A 13,211-nucleotide genomic window follows, 5' to 3' on the forward strand; every position below is an offset into this window, starting at 1 on the left:
ACAGCCTAAAATTATTTGTACATCTATATGCACACAGCAGAGGTCAGGATCAGTGCGTCAGCGGTAGACTTCCAGGACAGTCCTCCTAGCAAGTGCTTTACTGTCCGTCACCAGCTCCTGCCATTCGGGATACACTACTTAATTACTGGCACTGGCTACCCGGCCGCAGCGCCCAGGTTCTAATCTAACTGCAGGAAACAAGTTTTGTTAACTGACGGGTATATCGCTCTTGTTTTCTACCTGTCATCTGTGTTTCACATGTAACTTTTGCTACAGTAGCGTTAATGCTAACCCATCAAAAGCTATGAGTCAGACCTCCCAAAACCATGAGACCTAAATGTCACTTTTTGAAGACTGTATTTGCTTTCTCCTCTCTGGGCTTTATAGGAATGTGTTTTCAAGCTTTTTTGCACAACCACGTGGGGCAGACCTGAACTTACTCTTCCAGGAAACTCAGATTTTTTCCACCCAATCAACTGACTTGAGGACTGAGGTTTTAAAGAAAACACCAAATGCGACAAGATCTGTAGTAGAATCACGGGACAGCTGGCAACAGCTGTTCCACCAACTCTCCACCGTCCAGTTCCCTTGCTCTCCTTTACACCACTGAAATGAGAACTGCCGTGTCCGTAGAGACCAAGTTCCAGTGGTTGAACAGTCTAATGCAAGAGGGCACGTGTTGCTGCATGGCCAGGCATTCGCATGCCCAAGAAATGCAGTTGTGATACAAGGCAAGTGGGTGAAACGTGGAAGAACCGCTCAGATTCTGCAGTAAAGACAAGAAGCCTCATTTTTCAGTCTACTACTGCCTCAACAACAAAGGAAGTTTTAATGTCCCTGTATCAAGGCCATGGCTCACCTATACCACACACCAGGAGGCTTTAGGGAAAGCAGTCTTCCACCCATTATGATTTCCACCAACCTCCCCATTCTCTCCACCACCTCAAACTATGAGAAGAAAAATACCTGCTTACCAACCATTCCCAAAAAGTCAACCTTAACATTAAAATACAGAGTTGCTCTTCACTTCCCAAAAGCTGTACACAGGATCCGTGTCATGCTCTCAAACATATTCTGAGAAATGAGACCACACTCCCTTTTCCAGATGCTGTCAAGCTAAAGTGCTTCTCACTCCCACACCCTGAGTTAATACCAGCATCATCCCATCTAAGCAAGTAAAACAGGCGAGTTCAAGTCAGCCCTATAAAAATACGGCTCCAAGGAAACATGTTCTTGGGGGGGCCGGGGGTGAAAACCTTTCAGGCTCCCGCCTTCCTGGAAGTACTTTACAGGCTGCTTATTTTGGTTCTTTGTTCTTTACACAGCCACTAATTGCTGGTGTAAGGCTTTCCGGCAAAGCTTACGTTAGCGCAAAGCAATGCAGAGCTAGATGTCTTGGATTTTGGTCCCAAGTCATGTAGCCACATGCCAGGAACCCACAAAAAGGGGAGGCTTGCTTAGGAACAAATGGGATGCTCGACAAGACAGCTGGACACACAGGATGAGTGACGTCTGGGGGGAGCTGAAGCTCAGTCTGAAGGCCTCCCTCAACAGTGTCTCTGCACATATCATGCCTCAGCTTCACTATGAAGAACAAAAGGAAAGTCATTAGGATCCCAACAAGCTGCTGCTGCACATGCACCACAGCCCAGCACAGGGCTTTGGGGGAAAAAAAGAAAATATGATTCAGAGAAGTACAAAGTGTGGACTTGTATGTTTTTTCCAAGCTAGACCATTTCTTGCGACAGACATCTGACCAAAACCCTTCAGTTCAAACCTGGAAAATGTAAGTGTACATCTTGAGATGCTGGCTCACAAAAAAAAAAGTTCCTAAACTTGGTTTAAAAATCAGGTCAGTATTAAAATTGCTCCCAGACTCAAGTTCTGGGCCAAGGTACAGCCTGAAGCAAAATTTTAGCTGAGTTATAAATCCTTCTAAAAGGAGTTTTATAATTGAAATGCTGACAAGCCATTTACTATTTCAGTGGTCCCAGGTTCTACAATACAGATATTCACTAAAATATTGAAAAGTAAAATGCACAAACACATTATAGAGAGGAAAAATAAATATGCAGGAGGCAGAGAAAGGAATCATTCACCTGGGACATTAATCACGTGTGTCACCTTAGCATGGCACCCCTGCCACTGGATAGGAGGGAGCAAACAGAAGCCTATTAATGAGGGGATATGAAGTTCTCTCTAAAGCTCTGGCTCGTGCTGGGGATCCATGAATCAATGGAATCAAATCGAGAGCAATTAGCTCTGCCAAGGGAAAGCATCAAAGAAATCTCTCCCGCTTTTGTTTCACCATTCACATGCATCCAAACCAAGTCAGGACTAGCTGGTGTGCCCAGATCCAAGCCAAAAGGGCTGAAGCCACAATATGAGCTCAATCATTCTGGCAGCTGGGTCTATGGCAGCAGACAAAAAAATCAGGCTTGCTTTCATCCTGGAGAACAATACAGACATGAAGACTGGGCAGGAACAGTTTAGAAAGTGCTTGAACTGTTGCCTTCACCGGAAGGCAAGTTATTTGCTGAAAAATATCTACCAACCTCACTAGGACTTTTGCCACAGGCCACAAGAGAAGCTCTGTCGCCATGAAAGATGCCAGCTGCTAGAAACATGTTTTATAGGCATGAGCATTACCCTCACCTTGCCACTGAGCTCTGGACACGCCGTTACCCTGGTGAACTACAGGGGAAATTCTCTCCCTCGTACACAGAGAATACAATTGCCACAAACAGCTTCTTTTCCTCTTAACCCTCTACCCAAAAACTTTGGAAAAATAAAGATGGCACTGTCCCTCCCCTGCTGCCCACCCTGGTCCCTTTTTAAATAAATTTAAACTGACAGCTGGATACAAATCTCAAGGTCAGCCTCTAGATTTCTCCTGCCCGGTGCAGGGGATTGGAGCACCATCGTATTTGTAGCGCCACAGCTGCCTGCAGAGTAAAAGCCTGGTCTCTAGCTGCAATAAGGGCGACATAAATCATCACTCTCTAGCTTGTCATTTTCTGGCTCTGGGCTGCAGGCCACGCAAAAATCCTAAATTTCCTTTAACTGAACTGTGCTTCCTCCTTTCTGAATAGCTGGAAACAGCCAGTGCCTCCGTTTATTAACCTCTAAAAGCAGCTGCCTTCCTCCCAATCTGCTAGCCCCCGCTCACCTGCTATTTTGATGTTAAGGTTAGCATCCAGGAGCAAATTCTCTGCCTTCAGGTCTCTGTGTACTATGTTACGGCAGTGACAAAAGTTGACTGCAGCAACGATCTGCTTGAATTTCCTCCGTGCTTCTTTCTCTGCCATCCGCCCATGGGCTACTAGGTGATCTGTAGGGAGCCAAGAACAGAACAAAACTGTTACCAACACAGGAAAACCAGTCACGGGGCCTTCCAACGTACTCGTAACAAAAGATATGCAGAAAGAAATGAAATCACATTTGACAAGGCTCTAATCCCCTCCATTAAGAACAAGCTGCAGAATAATTAAAACACAGGTGACTGGGGTTTGTTAAATCAACTCATGCCATGAGCCTAACTGCATTTTTCAGTTTTGCCATTAGGACAAAGGATATTTCAATAAGCACAAAAAGTGACACCTGCACTTGCACAACCACATTCATAGGGGGACAGAGATTTGCAGCTGAAAAGTAGAGCCTGTCACAGGTTTATCTTTGGCTCCCACAGCTTCAATGGGCGCAAGACCGGACGTTAAGTTAGGAAACGGCTAAAAATGGTGCCACAAGAAGTCGGCCACAGCCTGTCTACAAGCCAAGACAGCATCAGTCCGGATGCGAAGAACAACGAGCCAGGCTGGCTGGAAACAAGAGGGCTGGTTAATGAAAAGTCTTGAGGGTCTGACATTTTTTGCTCCCCACCAGAACAATTTGAGGCCTTCAGAAACGTTTTATAAAAGTGGTGACAGGCCAACCCTAGAAAAGCTATATGCCCAGAGCATGAGGCTCCCCTGGGATGTGGGAGACCTGGGTTCAAGTGCTGCTCTGTCCAACTCTCTCCCTCCGGTTTGGACCAGAAATACCATCCCTGACCTGGGAACCCCCCAAGGACACGACTGGAAGCCAACACGTCTCCCCCACACATTCTGCTTTCAGCAAACCAGCGTTTTCCAACAAAAACATTTTGTCAAAAAATCCCCGCCTGGAGCCAACACATTCCATTGTGCACCTGAGAGCAGTTACACTGGGGAAGGGATTTCAACCCCCAGCCTCGGGGCTCAAGACAATCTCTCACTATCGGTTCACAGTGAGGCCTAACATCTGGGGCAGATGAGAACATCTGCTATTGCATTCCCGTGCCTCCCTCTGAAGCAGCTGATGCCGACTGTTGCAGTCAGGGTGTTGGGCTAGATAGGTCCCGGGTCGCAGCCAGCCGGGCACTTCCAACGCCCTTACAATACAAAGCCTTTTCTTTGGGGTCTCCCATGCAAACCCTGACCCGGTTGGACCCCACATGGCTTATTAGATCACAGAGGTATCCTACTGCAAGCCAAGTTTGATCAATACACTTGACATCTTCAAAACCACCCAACGGTGAAACAGAGAGATGGCTTTGAAAAGTCATGATTCATCCAAGAGGAGCTGTCAAACTACTGTGAGCTCTCACAGGTTTGCTCGGAGAGCTATAATCCGAAGGCCAGCAGCTGAGCCAGCTACTAGCTACGCTTCCCTGCCAGTTGCGAGGGGGAAGGAAGGTGGAAAATATAGAAAAGCAGCTAGACTATCACAGGCAGCAGCACTCAAGGACAAGCAGTTCCTTTGGTAATGAAGGGGGCTCTGCTCCATGCTGAGGAGCGTTCAAAGCTTGCCCTTATTCCTTTATTATGGAGCGGTTGTCAATCTGTGGATCAGCTGGGATTTGCACGCCACTGGCTGGCAGGTTATACCGTGCTAGCTCCAGCTCCTCGTTTCCGTCAGGTACTGCAGTGCTACATGCTCTTTTAAGTACATGAAGAGGAGAAGGAGGGGAAGCTAGAGCCACAAGTCAAATGATTAACAAGCCAATGCCTTCCTACGTGTTCTCTGCTCTGTAAGCACCTGCCCTGGGTGCCAGAGAAGTCGCATGGCTGTCAACAGGGCTGGGAAGAGTTGCCACAAGACTATGAAGATGGGAACCACACTATAAGAAAGCCTTATGAACGTTGGGTTAAGGCACCCCAGAGTGCCTGCACTATCCAGATACCCCATACGTGGAAATAACCGGAAGCCTTGCTGAGTTTACCTAACCAATGGGAAGAGCAACTCCAAATCGAGCCCTACACCGTTAGTGCTATTCAGGCCCCGATCGCACAGCTAAGTCACATGTTTCAGACACTGGTCTGGTTTTACATTCGTGCAAGACAGCGAACACAGAACAAAGCAACTGACACTAGGTTCTCCTAACTCTACACTGCTTTATTTCTATTTATTTTATAGCACTACAGAAATAGGCAATTCATAGCACTGCAAATGAACATGTGTCCGCGCATGGGCACACAATACGTGCCAGCTGCTGAGAATAGACTACTTGCTGCTGCCGCCGTCAGTTCAGAGGCTGCTCATGAGTTAATATACGAGTTCAACTTCAGTTTTGAGTCAATTTTCTTGGTTGAAAGCAATTTGAAGTAAAGAAGGTTAAGTACGTGTCCATTATCTTTCACATCCTCCAGGTTAATTACACTGCACTTTGTACCACGCTGGAGCTAAAATCAAGTCACGGAGAAGATGAACAGAGGCACCAGCAAGCAAAACCCAAGAGAAATTTCTGTGTCTGTCTATATACTTTGTACAGCACATTAAGCTTAACCCTTAGACATCCCCAGGAGGCAGTTCAGAGAGAGACAGAGAGAGAGAAGATACAGAAGCGCTCTCTCACATTGTGGGGGGGCAGGTCTTGATGGGATATAGAGGCAAGGACCATGGCTTCTTTCACAACAGACAGAAGCCAGCAACCCATTGCAATAATGCTTTCAGGATGGGAACTGCAGAAGAAAGGTTGCAGCCTCCCACTGTGGTCAAGAAACCACTGATGTGACGTCTAGAAATCCAGAGCCCGAAGCCCAGTCAGTTCAACGTACTTTGCTTCATAAAGTGCATTCGTTAGAGAGCATGAAAGACGTCCATTCTTGAAGACAATAAAAATAACCAGGTTGTGAAGGTTTCCCCATCAGGTGGTTATTCTGCCAAGCCACCCATTAATTAGAATACCTGACACACCATTGTCTTGCAGTAGGTACTAATTAACAAAATTCATCAAAACAGTTCTGCTTGCTTTTGAAGAACAGCAAGTCATTCTCTGGGGTTTGATCAGTATGGTGATCTTCCCTCAAACCTTGACAAGTTTGATTTATTTAGCAAGTCTGTATAGGATTGTACATGGGGGAAGCATCTATTTAAATGTGACCCTTCAAACATTTGCTAGCAAGAGCAGCACTTGCTGTCAGGAGCAGTCTCACCAGGTATCACAAGGAACCACTCCTGGATGTAAGCTTCTTTGGGAAGAACCAGCATCTTTGTGGGAGCCGAGTTAGAAACGTTGCCACTGATGAAGAGGTTCTGGATCAGGCAGGCCTCAGGCTAATCAAGTCACTCGCATGCTCCAAACTTTGCAGGTCTGGGAGTTGCGTTTGCAGAGGTAATAAAACACACTCGATGAAGCAAAACTCAATATTCTGATACCAGCACAGAGAACGCACATTACACTTCAAAGAAGGTAAATCTCACGCTTCCCCCCCCGAAAGCCTGAAATCCAACCTGCCATTGCAGGAGGAAAGGTTCTAACAAGGCTCCCACAAAAGACACTTTGGTTCTTCCCAGGTCCAAGCACAAATTAAAGGGCAGGATGAAAGGAGAGGAAATGAAAACATTGCATTTGGATCATTTTTAAAACCAGACTTCACAAGCCGTAAAGCAAGAATAATTTCTGACCCTCAATCGATCCGATTTCACGTATTCTGCCAAGCTCTAAAGAATTTGTTTTTCCACGCGCTCAGTCTTACCAAGTTCCCCTAGGTCACTTCCCTTAGGGACTCCAGGATCACACAACTTGGCATGTAGGACTTCAGTTTTTAATTAAGGGGCATCTGGAGTTTGCATATGGGGTAATTCTTCCCCTCGCACAACTCTCTGGTTCTACTTCTGCCTTCAAGTACCACTTCTCAGCTCCTTGGAGTATGCCCAGCAGGCCCATGCAAACGCACAGGGCAGTTAAACATGCACTTCAGAGCTCGATTCTCAAATGCAGCCCGTCCCAGTTCTCCACCACCCGCAGAGCGCTGCCTCCCCCGTTTCAGCATGCTCCGCTCAGACTGCAAACATTCCTTGAAGCTTAGAAGTGAAATTTCACATCTACGGGAGATATCCAGAGCCGAGGCCCATCCCCGAGCTTTGCACGTAGGCACAGCATTTGCAGAAATGCTGACATTTCAGTACAAACTCTAGAAGCCGGATAAAAAACAATGAAGCTAAAGAATACTTCACATACCAGGAAGGGCAACTGTATTTGGAAGTTAACCATTGCCGTCTTAGCTTGCAAAAAAACCAACCCTTGTGCAAAGGCCCCGAGTGCTGAACTGGAGGCCCAGTCACCTTCGCGCCAAACCCCGAGGGGCCGCAGACATTCGGTGCCACCTTCCGAAGAGCACAGAAGGAGCAAGCAAAGTCGCATGGATTTTTCTAGGCTGCAAGGCACATGCAATCCCACTTCAGAGTCCTCCCGACAGCGTATCGGGAGCCTGATCCTGCTATTCCTGAGGTGGAGAAGCAGGAGCAGAGCCAGGAGGTTTGGCTAAGGCACACGACAGGCACCCCTGAGAGCAGGTGCCGCTCCTGGCCCCAGGATGGACCCCCGCTGCATGGCACAGGGGAGTCACTTCACCCTCTGTAAAGTAACACCCAGCTGTCACGTGGAGAGGATGAGGCTCAAGTTAAATTGGCAGAGAACCGAAGGCCCCTGCCAGAGACGGGGCTCCACGTGAAACCTGACATTTTAACAGCGCTAGGAAAGGCCTCTTCACTGAACCTTTCCTTTGCGGCCTGTTGCCCTGTGCATGGCGTTCCCAACCCCACAAAACTTATGAATTAAAAACACAGGACAAATAGTAGGAGAAACGGGGCGAGTAAATGGGGACTGCAGCTCGTGCTGGTCTCATCAAGATCACAGCTCACGAGAGCTAACAAGGGGCAAGGAAGCAAAGTTACTAATTTTTACGTTTTTCAATGTTTACCCAATGCCCTTGAAGCACACCCGTTTACAGCAACTATCGACTGGAAGAACTGCATCCTACGCTTGCTCTGTGAAACATTTACCATTGTAAAGTAGACTTTTTTCCAGCTTCTGCAAGTCTATTTCAAGAGTTCAGAATCACTTACAGTCACTTGAGGCATGGAAAAACCTGCAATATGAGGAGAGGCAATACAATATCGCAGGGATTATACGACAGAAACAGTCCTTACGCAGAGCAAGATTTCTCTTTCTTCTAATGTACTGTAATCAGAATATCATGGCTGCCCTTTATCTCCTCTTTTGTAATTTAGTGACATGGCTTCCCTGGGCACGTTGGCCACACAAGGGCACTAAAGGCAAGGAGGTGATTCAGACCACCGGTATTAAATATGCAGGACAGCAGCCTGGTGCTCAGGCAGCAGATAACTAATGTGATGAGACTGCTCCACCAAATGCGCCCCACAAACTGCTCAGATGTTTGCCATGTTGCGTACATGGAAAATATTCCGCTCACATGGCTGTGCAAAGGGAAACTCGGCTCCCGAGATCACGTCAGGATGGCAGGCGCAGCAGCCGATTCAAAGCCCGCTTACCCACAAATCTTGGCTGCATTACCAACGGAAATTAAAAGCCACTTTAAGCACTGAATCAGTGAAACTTCTCCCCTCCTCCAGAACGCACCACACTCTTTTTACAGTAGCGGCACTGTAAGCCGCTGGCTGGGAGTTATACCTGCAGCTGCTGCAAGACGAAAGGCCACTTTGAAGATGCTCACATGAAATTTAGCGATGCCAGAAAACAAGTAATCCACAAAAGGGATGGGGGGTACTTGAATGGATACAAGACGTTGAGAAAATTTGGCCTTCAGAGTGAGCCGTTTTAGACTTGTGGATTCCCAGCCACTGAACGCAGAGAGCACAAATGGACTTGAAGCCCGCCGGAGCAGTTAGACCCTCCTGGCAAAACGAGGGCACGAGATCCTTTTTGGTGTCGGCGATGTCACCGACCGCGAGGAAGCATTCTTCCGGCTTCCGATTCTTTTGATGAACTGTTTCTTTTGTTAGATCACGGTCTCTGGCTACTTGGGAAAGCTCCTGATCAAAACTGCTGGGGTTCTGGCTGCATTCAGGTGTCCAGTCAGGGGTTACCAGACCCTGGGTGAAGTCTAAGACCATCAGAACATGAGAGGGGCAGCATTTGCTACCTCTCTATTGTAAGACACTACTGTCCCTCTGCATAACTGGTTAAGTTCGGACTCCACTGCTTCCAGCTACGAGTGGGGATACAGTACTGGGCAGTGTAGCAAGTCAGCAATTCCAATGAGCTGAATTTACTACAGCATTAAATATTTTGGAAAGCAATTAGATTTTCGTTTCAGTTCATGTACATGGCTATTTTTGTAACCCAAAGAATTCATTCCAAGTTTGCATACTAAATGTACATCATTCTGGTTGAAAAGTATAGTTAGATGGTCTCTGCCAAATTCAATAGGAGAGGAAAAAAAATAGATATTTCACCCCCTCCAGAGGGACCCAGAGAAAAGCTAAGTCTCCCACTGTGCTAGCAGTGAAGCTTGAAGGCTTTGCTGCTACAGCACTGTCATTATCACTTGCTACACAAAGCAAACTCAGCTTCATAAACTGTCAGAATTACAGGGCCTCCAGCACTCCCCAATTAATGCTCGAGACAGCAGAAGGCTCAGCTGGGCAAAGCTAAATTTTCCTTGGATGATCTGCACTTGTTGAGCATCAGCAACAACTCATGTCCTCTTAAAATTGCGTCTTCTTTAGAGAAACAGGAGTCAAAGGAACAGCAGAGCATAAACAGGGAAGCAACGCACCTATTTTTTCATTCAGTAGTAATTCATTACAAAGACTCTGAGAGAACGGTATGCTAGACTTATGGTTTAAGAGGCCCTTTTGGCTCCCAGCCACATACAGGTGAGGCCTCAGGTGATGCACCTAGAGCAGTGGCACTACGATCTGAAGGTCAGAACAGGAGATCCCGATGTGACCAGAGAACTATATCAACCAGTCATCCCGAGTCCAACTCTCTCTCTGCCTCAGCTGCCCAGCCTGTAAACCGCAGCTAGGATTTCCCCACATCACAGGTCTCCTACAAGGATACATTCACTAATGTTTGCAAGGCTTTGATAACCCAGGATAAAAAGCACAGAAGTCAGTACTTTGTTCACAGCTGGTAACCAAAGCACCTGCGTTCCCATTCCAGAGCTGCTCAAGCAGCAGATATTGCTTGGAATACACTATAGCTCTTCCTCAGAGCCCAGGAGTCCAGATCTGTGACCCTAGAAGTCAAAGAGAGATCAGCACAAAAACCTCCAGCTCCACGAGGACAGACAGCAGTGCTGCTTCAGAGCAGCAGCCATCAGCATGCTGGTTAGACGCTCCTCTCAGTACCCTGGGTTCTGAGTGATGGCACCTGAAATCACCTCCTTCACACGCACACGGCAACTTACCCAAGTTATTCTCCTATTATTGCTTCGACTATTCAAATTGCTCCTTGTTTACTGTCTCACCTAGAATGTGGTTTAAGCAAGGTGGACACCAGCCTGGTTCTAGTAGCAAGTGCCCTGGAAAGTGTGGGAAAGGAGTCCCCTCCTCCAGGAGCTGAGCTAGCTGAACTGTATGGGAGAGCCCTGCCAAATCCTGACCCACCTGGGGCAACTACCCTTGGCATGTGAATGTATATGCGAGCAAACTCCCATGAGTATTCTCGGTCGTAGTGTTAAAAAAAAAAAAAAAAAGAATTTGGCTGCATAGTTGAAGTATAATGGGTTTCCAGATTAAATCTGCCTAAAGTGATCAGGGAAACCCAGGTAGAACCCTGTTAGAAAAGAGTGCAGTTTAAACACTGCACATGGCTAACAAGCATTAAGATGACATAAAAAAGCAGTTTTAAGTATAAGGAAGTATCACTCTCAAAAGCACTAGCAACAAAATGCGACTTCAGCCACAGGCAGCCAGCTCACGTGACAAGTCACCAGTGGGTGAATCTGTAGCACCACTCTGGAAGGCAGTTAGACAATCACTTTTCTACAAATTTAATCCCAGAAGTCAGCAAGCAGGCAAGGAAAGTGGAGTTTTGACAGGTGGTTCCAAGCAGAAACCATGGAAGGGAGACCCTTTTAGATCGGGAAGCTTATTTTCCCTTCAAGTTACACCCTCTCTGAAGGAAAAATAAGCTTCTGCATTGCCTGACGGATATCCCAATTTCTCCATACATATTCCACCCCCAGGCCGTGGCAGTTACGAGGCTGAAGGGCCTCTCCAACTGAACCAAGAGCTGCACAGCACCCAGATTCAGTTTACCGTACTTTTCTGTGTGCATTATCTGATTAAAGCAGCAGTAAATGTACTTACCAAATATTTCCCCTCCGCTAGCGTACTCTGTCACTAGATAAATCATTCTCTCCGTCTCCATAACCTGAACACAAGGACAAAAAAAAAAAAAAGTGACAGATAAGGAGACTGCCTACTGCAAAAGGAAATTAAGTTAATTGGACTTATTTTTTTATTCCTTGTAATACTGACACACAACTGCTTTCAGCAAATTAAAAATACTGCAGTGCTGTATTTGCTATTGGGACCAATGCAAGGGGAAGGGCAAGGGAGCACAAGAGCTTGAAATGGGGGGTTCTTACCACCACTGAGTCTTTAACTAAATATAAACCTCTCTTTATCTCTGCCACCACTTCCCGCAAAAGAGCCAGTTGCTAATCTTTGTTCCAAGAAGCTGGGAGACTTTTCAGCTCCATTTGGCAGCCCAGAGAGTTCACCTTCAGTATTAATCGTTCATCACTCTGAAACACTAAAATAACTGGGGGACACTTTCCAAATGAGGAAATATTTGAAGAACTGATGAATAACCTTCAAATGAGCTGTGATCTGTTAGAAATGCAAGCTGTTGGTTCAAAGGCTTTGCTTGAGGAAACCTTCATAGTTGAGCAAGGGGAAAAGTCCCATCTTCCAAGGGTTCCAGGGCTTTAGGCCTGGGGTACTCCAGCAGGTAAAGGCCAGATACACTGTTAGACAAGTCCTCTCCTTTGTGGAAAGCCATTTGAACCAACTGTTTGTGGGAACAATAAAAAAAAAAAATCCCCTGCAACAAAACCGATTTGCTCTGGTAGCAATGGACTAGATGAGAAGAGTACAGCATTTTTCTTTGTGGGCTCAACCTGACAGCCAAGATGTCGTCACACCACCTAGACTGATGGATGTTGGCAGTCACTCATACGCGACCCACCTATACCAGTCCACTCCAAGGCTGCAGAGAGGGGGATGACAGAAACGAGTCATTCATTTGGATCATTTAGACTAGAGGTACACTCCGAATGCACCCCATGCTTAAAGTAGATGTTACCATTGAAATCATATGGTTTTTGAAGATTTCGAAGCCCGTTTACTCTTCGCAACTGATGCTCATGGCTCAGTCACTGTCACTTGCCTGAGAGAGCTGGAAATGTGGCACAAGGCCTGAGAGCGGAACAGGCAGAACAGCTGGCTCCTTCCCACAAGGGAAGGGACAAGTCTGGGGGCAGATGGGCACAGGTGCCTCTGTCCTTCGCTAGCTGGCAAATATACATGGCTGTACGTGCAAGTACTCGGGGTGAGCTGGGGGATTTAGGTAAAAAAGGAAGAGATTATGGAGAGACATTTTAAGAGACTGGGCAAGAGCGCTCTTGGGGAAAGTGGGAAGAAGGACACAGCACGGAGGTAGAGAAAGGAAAGAGAAACTAAGTAAGGGGACAGAAAGGGGAACATCGCACACCAAGTGCTTAAGTGGCAAGAAGTGACCGTCTGTCCAAGTGGAGCATAAATCCCATTGTGACAGAACCAAAGGTTCCCAGGGAAGCCAAGGTGTTTGGAAAATCTGAAGCTTTCAAGAGAGTAGAGAAAAGTCCAGGTCCAGCATTAGATGGGAACTGCATTTTGCAAGTACATTTAACAGAAAGTTGCCTGACAAGGCCCAG

General features: G+C 46.7%; 1 protein-coding gene across 3 annotated transcripts in view; it reads right to left on the bottom strand.

Annotated features, from left to right (window-relative positions):
- SIK3 (SIK family kinase 3) overlaps positions 1 to 13,211 on the bottom strand; it is a 116,251-nt gene that overhangs the window by 35,652 nt on the left and 67,388 nt on the right. For 2 of the 3 annotated variants that reach the window (XM_019480673.2, XM_019480672.2), the window contains exons 3-4: positions 11,602 to 11,665; positions 3,170 to 3,331 (exon numbers count right to left, since the gene is read on the bottom strand). In XM_019480673.2, coding sequence (XP_019336218.1) covers positions 3,170 to 3,331; positions 11,602 to 11,665 — 226 coding nt within the window. Of the gene's footprint in view, positions 1 to 3,169; positions 3,332 to 6,995; positions 7,287 to 11,601; positions 11,666 to 13,211 lie in introns of those variants that run through there. The other variant, XM_019480671.2, reaches the window with a different exon arrangement.

This window comes from Alligator mississippiensis, chromosome 16 (genome assembly GCF_030867095.1).
Source record: "Alligator mississippiensis isolate rAllMis1 chromosome 16, rAllMis1, whole genome shotgun sequence".
NCBI lineage: Eukaryota > Metazoa > Chordata > Crocodylia > Alligatoridae > Alligator > Alligator mississippiensis.